General features: G+C 45.4%; 1 protein-coding gene across 1 annotated transcript; it reads right to left on the bottom strand.

Annotated features, from left to right (window-relative positions):
* Positions 1–113: 113 nt before the first annotated feature.
* LOC130358859 (uncharacterized) lies at positions 114–8,517 on the bottom strand. The gene is made up of 4 exons (XM_056562755.1): positions 8,398–8,517; positions 999–1,140; positions 495–648; positions 114–402 (listed from the first exon to the last, which is right to left on the bottom strand). The coding sequence occupies exons 1-4, from the start codon at positions 8,473–8,475 to the stop codon at positions 114–116; spliced, it is 663 nt and encodes a 220-aa protein (XP_056418730.1). The 5' UTR covers positions 8,476–8,517.
* Between the last annotated feature and the right edge of the window lie 312 nt (positions 8,518–8,829).

The raw sequence follows: 8,829 nt of genomic DNA, 5'->3' as shown, positions 1-8,829 counted from the left end.
TCATACCAAAAATAAGAACTGTCATCACTGCTGTCAACCCTCCGAATAAATGATAGAGCTTGACTTTCAACCTCAAGCTGACTATCAGTTATTCGGAGGGATCTATGGATCCTTCAAGCAGTGGGAGGTCTTGTCGTTGTTTGTGAAGAAGGTATGTTAGTGGCTTCTTCCATCTCTTCAATCTCACCAGCAGCTGGTGTAGGTGTGCTGCTGGGGGGCTGATCAGTGCTAAGGTTAGACACATCCTCCTCTACATCCAGATGTTGGTCAAAATCTTCCAACGGATTGGATGGGCCTGGTGCTTCAGATTCCAAAGGTGTGTCTGAACGTACTGGCTCCGACCTTGGCTCTTCATCTGCATCTTGTTGTGTATTAGATGGTGCCTGAAAGTTGCCTGAAGTTCTAGAATAAACAGATGTGAAATTTTTATTAGCTTAGATAGAAGGGAGAGTATGGGTGATAAACCTGCATGCAGAAATTCAACATGTACTTACGGTCTGAGAACTCTGTTAGGGCGTAAAAATTGAAGTTGGTCCTCATAGGGTATTTTTTTCCTTTTGCCACCAGCTGACCCACTTTTTTCTGCTTTCTTGATACCCTTAACAAAATAGTCGCTTGCAGATTTCCATTGGTTTCTGATGTCCTTTACTATATAGTATTTTAAAATGTAACAAAAAAATGATTTTTATCTTGTAAAAATATAATAAACCAAGATACAGGTACAAAAATTCAAGCAAAATCATCCGTTAACAAAATTAGTGATGGTTGTCTTGCAATATATAAGGCTATGATTAATGTACATGTGTACACCAAGGGAATATAAACACAAAGATAAATAGGGATCTAAATAGTTGGATCAACTTCAAGATAAAAGTGTACACGAGGAATTAAAAGTACAAAGATATATGTTACTTAGAAAAATTAGATTGGCATCCTTTTCATTATTTGATGTTGATAAATTGTACAAGTTATAAATAAAAAAAATATACCAAACTTACAAATCTCATTCTGAATTGAAGAAGACATTTGATCAAAGTTGTCAAATAAGGCTACTGCAATCTCATGCCATGCTTCTTCATGTCTGGTTCTATTAAAATATTCACCATGGCCCTTATCCCAAATCCAGGGATGACACTCTACCTACAACCACATTTTTGGGACAAAACAAAAATTAATAATACCAGATTCACCATATTTTAGAACTACATGTGCTTGTCAAAATGCAAATCTCCTCAAGCCCATAGTACACTGTACATGCTGCCATTAGCAAAGTGTGGGTATTTGGAAACATGTGCTGGGCTACATGCAGATCTCCTCATGGCCGTATTACACTGTAAATGCTGCCATTAGAAAACTATGTGTATTTGGAATCATGTGCTTGGCTAAATGCAGATCTTCTCAGGCCCATAGTACACTTTACCCTAAAACACAAATGCCTATTTTGTGGACATTTTATAAAACATTACTAAGAACAAACAACATACAAAGTTGACTTTGGATACATCAAATAGTATGTGACATAGTTTATACCTCAGTGATGACATCCTCTGTGCTTATACACATTCGGGAATAGGCTTGCCGGCTCATGTCTGTACCTCAGCAGCTTACTTCCCCAACCAAACTTGAAAAAATTGACGGACCTGGGTCGGGTCATGTGATCACATGGTCCAAAAGGGGCTGAACCTGGCTCTCTGTGCGCTCCCACTGTTTTCGGCATCGAATTTAAGAGGAAATTTAAGGCGGATTTCGTGGCGTCATTTCTGTTCGGAATAGCGGCGGATTACTCGCGGAAATGACAAAATTACGCATGAAACTGAAAAACCCCTTTGGAGGCGGAAAATAGTAGCGGAAAATTTTGCAGGCAGACAATCGGTAATTCCGTAGTCTGAACCTAGCCTAAATCTTCCGCAGCCACAAAACCGTGAGTTATCCAGCTAAAAACTACAAATCCTGTGTTTCTACTGCAACTCAAAAATTCAGTAGCACATTGGCTAGCATACCTAAGCTCATTAACCTCAGAAGTCCCAGCAAACCTTTGAGGAGCCTGTACCACGGTCTTCTGCTAAAAGACTGTTATGTTACCTGCAGTTGCATAAAATATACAGCAAAGTTTATACCGGTTTTCATCATCTTCTGCTGTGGACATTCATTTATTCCTCCCTATTGTTTTTGGGACGGTTGGCGGTAGGACCATTGCATTGAGGAAACCTCACCCTGGCGTCACAACAATTAAGGGTTAATCCTATTATGGTAACCTTGGGGGATAAAGACTTGTGGGGTGTAGGGTAGTTAGGGTGTTGCGGTTCAGGATAATAAAGGGCGCTGTTAACCCTTTTCACCGCACCCTGGCGTCACAACAATTAAGGGTTAATCCTATTGTGGTAACCTTGGGGGATAAAGCCTTGTGGGGTGTAGGGTAGTTAGGGTGTTGCGGTTCAGGATAATAAAGGGCGCTGTTAACCCTTGTCACTCGTGATGCCAGGGTGAGGGTTAAATGCTGTCTTGATAGGCCTATTGCCCCCCTTCCCAAGAGTAATAGGTGAATGTAGAATAAAGGATTGTCCACAACCACTGTTAACTGAAAACTTGCAGGAACTTTTACTGATGAATTTCTGTACATGCAGCAATAGTAACAGTCCAGATAACAGAGTCTCTACAGATATAGCTGAGCAGCGATTGACAGTTGTTTGGGATCAGATAAGCTCAATTTAGCTTCTCAGAGATTTTGTAGCATAGATCCGCTGGATTTAAGGGTGCGTTTAGGTCCAGTGATCTTGCGGTGAGTAGCGGGGAATTGCTTAGTATATCCGCTATGCTAGAGGCCGAGGCCGCAAAGCTTTGGCCTAGTAAATTTTCTTGTAAGCTGCGGAGGTCCTACCTCTTCCAGAGTCAGCAACCCAAGAGAACGATCAAGATGGCACAGCTCCCTTATATGGGAAGGCCGGCCGTTTTGTATTGGTCCATAACAACTGTCACTCACCGGTACATTGCATTGTGGGTGAACACGTATTGAGAACCACCAAAGGTCCTTTAGCAAAACCATAGAGTTCTGAACCTAATGACATGACCCGCAGGTCCTGCTACGCTGAACAGGTAGGCATTTGAATATATACATATTTATACTTATATTTATATGAATTTCTATACAAATATGAACCAAATAAGGGGTGACGAGGGGATAACTATAAAAGAGGGACCCCGACGTTCCTAGGGACTCTGACTATGGGGACCTCTACAGAGGTACAGTATGAAATACGGTATCGGGACACCACACTATACTCTACTCTACCACTTCCCAACACTCCAGACACCATCACCCCTCAAGCTCACCACAGGAGCAAATCCCCTTAGCAAACCTCTCCTGCTCTGGACTGTTCCTTACATGGGCAGAGGTGTCAGCAAAGAGCACTTTGGTCAGACAGAAAAGAACTACACAACTTCCTCTGTAGTATACAGCAGCTGATAAATACTGGAAGGATTAAGATTTTTATATTGAAGTAATTTACAAATCTGTTTAACTTTCTGGCACCAGCTGATTTAAAAAAAAAAAAAATATATTGTCTATCGGAGTACCCCAGTGCTGTCCGGCATTGCATTTTTAGGTGGAATTTTGTCGAAGGAAAGAGCATGTTCATTCTTTTGGCAGTACGGAATAAAAATTCTGCCTTATGCAGATAATTTCCATAATGTGCATGGGCACTTTGAGGACTACTACTCCTGGATGAACTACACCAAAATTGTCACGATGTGATAAAGAAAATCCTGGTTTATTGTGACAAAAGTGTTCAGTTGCACTGTGCAGCAGCTCAACACTAGACACGACTCATCCTACTGAATGGAGCAATGGATTGGCATGTGCTCCATTCATTGTCTATAAGAGTGCTGGAGATGCCCAAGTGATGTATTTGGGTATCTCTGTTGCTTCTATACACAATGAATAGAGCACATGATGGCTCACTGCTTCAGAGGAGAGAGTTGGGTCCCTGTTCTATGTCACGATGCCGGCTGGCAGGTAGTGGATCCTCTGTGCCAGAGAGGGATTGGCGAGGACCGCGCTAGTGGACCGGTTCTAAGCCACTACAGGTTTTCACCAGAGCCCGCCGCAAAGCGGGATGGTCTTGCTGCGGCGGTAGTGACCAGGTCGTATCCACTAGCAACGGCTCAACCTCTCTGACTGCTGAAGATAGGCGCGGTACAAGGGAGTAGACAGAAGCAAGGTCGGGCGTAGCAGAAGGTCGGGGGCAGGCGGCAAGGATCGTAGTCAGGGGCAACGGCAGGAGGTCAGGAACACGGGCTAGGAACAAACAAGGGAACGCTTTCACTAGGCACAAGTGCAACAATTAAGCTAATTGGAAGATTGGGCCAGGCACCATCATAGGTGCACTGGCCCTTTAAATCGCAGAGACCCGGCGCGCGCGCGCCCTAGGGAGCGGGGCCGCGCGCGCCGGGACAGGACCGACGGAGAGCGAGTCAGGTACGGGGACCGGGGTGCGCATCGCGAGCGGGCGCCACCCGCATCGCGAATCGCATCCCGGCTGGAGGCGGGACCGCAGCGCACCCGGTCAGTGGATCTGACCGGGGCGCTGCAGCAACGAGGATGAGGCGAGCGCTCCGGGGAGGAACGGGGACCCGGAGCGCTCGGCGTAACAGTACCCCCCCCCCTTGGGTCTCCCCCTCTTCTTGGGGCCAAAGAACCTGAGGAAAAAAAAGTCAATTTTTCCGTGATGAGGTCCGATGCACATTAGGAGGGGTTCTGTGCGGAAACGCATGAGACAGTCCAATCTTTCATTGTTAATACAATAGATGTAGAGGGGTCTGGCGAGACTGGTCACAGGGACGTAGAACCTGTTGATAAGAGAGGCCAAAAAAATTTTTCCTGCAGATCCGGAATCCAAGAAGACCATAGTAGAGAAGGAGAAGGTAGAGGCAGATATCCGCACAGGCACAGTAAGGCGTGGAGAAGCAGAGTCGACATCAAGAACTGTGTCACCTTTGTGCGGAGTCAGCGTACGTCTTTCCAGGCGGGGAGGACGGATAGGACAATCCTTCAGGAAGTGTTCGGTACCGGCATAGTACAGGCAAAGATTCTCCATGCGGCGTCGTGTCCTCTCTTGAGGTGTCAAGCGAGACCGGTCAACTTGCATAGCCTCCGCGGCGGGAAGCACAGGAACAGATTGCAGAGGACCAGAGGAGAGAGGAGCCGGGGAGAAAAAACGCCTCGTGCGAACAAAGTCCATATCCAGGCGGAGCTCCAGACGCCATCCGGAAGAACGCATGTCAATGCGAGTGGCAAGATGAATGAGTTCATGCAGGTTAGCAGGAGTTTCTCGTGCGGCCAGAACATCTTTAATGTTGCTGGATAGGCCTTTTTTAAAGGTCGCGCAGAGAATCTCACTATTCCAGGACAACTCGGAAGCAAGAGCACGGAACTGAATGGCGTACTCGCCAACGGAAGAAACACCCTGGGCCAGGTTCAGCAGGGCAGTCTTGGCAGAAGAGGCTCGGGCAGGCTCCTCGAAGACACCACGGACCTCAGCGAAGTAGGACTGGACTGTGGCTGTGGCAGGATCATTGCGGACCCCATCAAATTTGTCCGGCAGGGACAAGCAGGGGTTAGGAGCGGCCGATTGCTGCGGAGGAGTTGCAGGAGCCGGCGGAGGAGATGGTTGTTGCAGCTGTAGCTGTGACTGAATTTGCTGTATCTGTGACTGAAGATGCAGTGTCACGGAGGTCAAGTATGCCAGCTGTTGATTTCGTTGGGCGATCTTTAGGGCTTGCTGGGCGACCAGTGTAGGGAGGTCGGTGACAACTGGCAGAGGAACTTCAGCGGGATCCATGGCCGGATCTACTGTCACGATGCCGGCTGGCAGGTAGTGGATCCTCTGTGCCAGAGAGGGATTGGCGAGGACCGCGCTAGTGGACCGGTTCTAAGCCACTACAGGTTTTCACCAGAGCCCGCCGCAAAGCGGGATGGTCTTGCTGCGGCGGTAGTGACCAGGTCGTATCCACTAGCAATGGCTCAACCTCTCTGACTGCTGAAGATAGGTGCGGTACAAGGGAGTAGACAGAAGCAAGGTCGGGCGTAGCAGAAGGTCGGGGGCAGGCGGCAAGGATCGTAGTCAGGGGCAACGGCAGGAGGTCAGGAACACGGGCTAGGAACAAACAAGGGAACGCTTTCACTAGGCACAAGTGCAACAATTAAGCTAATTGGAAGATTGGGCCAGGCACCATCATAGGTGCACTGGCCCTTTAAATCGCAGAGACCCGGCGCGCGCGCGCCCTAGGGAGCGGGGCCGCGCGCGCCGGGACAGGACCGACGGAGAGCGAGTCAGGTACGGGGACCGGGGTGCGCATCGCGAGCGGGCGCCACCCGCATCGCGAATCGCATCCCGGCTGGAGGCGGGACCGCAGCGCACCCGGTCAGTGGATCTGACCGGGGCGCTGCAGCAACGAGGATGAGGCGAGCGCTCCGGGGAGGAACGGGGACCCGGAGCGCTCGGCGTAACATTCTAGAGATGACCTGCTATATTCCAGCCCCTAAAAACTGTATAAAATCTCCTTAAAGGGACATCAGAGCAACCTGGGATCAAATAAATTCCTAGGTCAAGAAAAGAAAGGGAAATTTTTACCTTTTGCAGTCTACTATGTCATTGCCTCTATGTATCTAAAAAACTTTGAGTCATATGTAGACCTATGAAGTTCTGTGGAAGATAACTACAGACAATGCCTGTGTGTCGGTATATCCTGTAGATATGTACTTTGTCATGTTCCATCTGACCCATGCATTTACATTTTAGATTTTTTTCAGAAACAACTCAGTGCAATGCATAATAAAAAAAAAAAAACAATGCAATGTACAGTATATTAGAGAAGTTTAATAAGAAAACTTTTACACTTCAAATATATTTTTTTTGTTTGGCATTACATTTTATGGTAAAATGAAAGGGGCCATTAAAGTACAGTTATTCCCACAAAAAGGCTCTCAAACTGCTCTGTCAATGGAAAATTTAGAAAAAGTTAAAATAAAAGGCAAAAATGAAAAGACGTTAAGGGGTTAAAACTCTTGACCTCTCAGATTATGTGAACAAGCCTGTGTGACCGGTACAGTGTGGTGGTTTTCAGGTATTTCCCAATCATTTTATTGGTTTAATAGTGATTCTGACACTGACATAATTAATTTAAGCTTAGATGCTACATTTTAGGTTTTATCTAAATGTCAATACAAAAATTTAAATAATTGCACAATTTTAAAAGGTCAAACAATTAAAAAAAAATCGAACAAATGGAGTGAAAAGAAGTAATAAACGGAAATGGACCCACAATACACTGCAATATTTGTTATTTCACCCTCCAGGGCCTAATAGATTTCATGACTTCAAAAACAGTAATAATACATGAGAAAAATAAACTATATAAAAGATAGTTGAAATAGACAGATATAAAAGAGTTTTATTTTTGCATTGCTGTGTTCCACTATGCAGTTTAGAAGAGTAGGGTATTTTTATTTTTTTTTTCTGCATCCATGTGTCGCTCTTGGTTTTGATTCTAATTTATGACATTGGCACAGACTCTGAGCAGAGTCAGTCTCCTTCTGCCTCTGGCAACTGATCATTTAGTCCTTTACTACTTTCAAAATTCCATCAATCCTAACAAGTAGTGAAGAATCTTACAGAGACTAAGACCTGGCTGTTGGATGAGTGACTGAGCAAATGTGTCCACCAGCACTCAGCTCAGTAGGTGTACACTGTGAAACCCAAATTGTACCATACTGTAAATACATGGCATAACTCTGCACTAAAAGTTTTTAATGAGTTAAAACACAAGGAGATTTATTGAAATATGTGGAAAGGAAAACAGGATCAGTTGCCCATAGCAAAAAATCTGATCACTTATTTAATTTCTGAAAAATAAAAGAAGCGATCTGATTGGTTGCTATGAGTACCTGGGTAACTTATCCTTTGCACAGGTTTTGATAAACCTCCCCAAGATCTGTTAATAATTGGTCAATTTATTTCAATAAACATAATGGCCCAGATTCATCATGCCTGTGCCTTATTTTCCTATAGCAGCCAATCATGGCTTAGCTTTCATTTTACCTCATCAATGAAATCTTCTCTGGGGTTGGTTGCTATGGACAGTTTTTGTCTTGTGTATACCAGCCAGATCTGACTAGGACTAGAATCATAAATAATACTCTGATTGTTTTCGTCCTGGGAAATTGTGTCTTTCTTGCCTGTGTGAAAAAAGTTAACACACACGGCAGCACACAATAAAATGTATTCTACTAATATAACATATTCGTTGATTCAGAGTCATGATCCAGAGGTCACACTGGCGGACGTATAGCCACTGTGAGTTTGAGCAGCAAATCGGCAGTAGAAAATCACAGCAGTTTACCTTGACTTGAATGGGGTCTGCTTCGGAAAATCCTCCATGGTTTAAAGGGGTACTCCACTGCCCCAGCGTCCAGAACATTTAGTTCCAAATGTTGGGGGAGGGCTGCGGGGGTCGTAACGTCACGCCCCCTGAATGCAAGTCTATGGGAGGGAGCGTGATGGCCATCCCTCCCGTAGACTTGCATAGAGGGGGTGTGGTGTTACGTGATGTCATGAGGGGAGTGGCCGTGACATCACAACCTCCATAGCCTGCACCCTGCGTTCGGAACCAAATGTTCTGGAGGATGCTGAGGCAGTGGAGTACCCCTTTAAACCTGCGGTGGAAAACTCACTACACATCAGCTTATGTGAACGTATACTTATACAGACAAATAAAACCATAGCAACTCCATATACTCCACTGTATACACTATTTAACAAAAGAGTAATGTAC

This window comes from Hyla sarda, chromosome 2 (assembly GCF_029499605.1).
Source record: "Hyla sarda isolate aHylSar1 chromosome 2, aHylSar1.hap1, whole genome shotgun sequence".
Classification (NCBI taxonomy): Eukaryota; Metazoa; Chordata; class Amphibia; order Anura; family Hylidae; genus Hyla; species Hyla sarda.
The sequence above is the reverse complement of the archived record's forward strand: the minus strand, read 5'-3'. Positions and strand labels throughout refer to the sequence as shown.

Coding starts and splice junctions, on each gene's coding strand:
- LOC130358859 (XM_056562755.1), bottom strand. CDS start 8,475: ATGTTCTGGACGCTGGGGCAGTGGAGTACCCCTTTAAACCATGGAGGA. Junction 1,141..8,397: donor CAGACCCCATTCAAGTCAAG/GTAAACTGCTGT, acceptor ATGTGGTTGTAG/GTAGAGTGTCATCCCTGGAT. Junction 403..494: donor CCTAACAGAGTTCTCAGACC/GTAAGTACATGT, acceptor TGTTTATTCTAG/AACTTCAGGCAACTTTCAGG.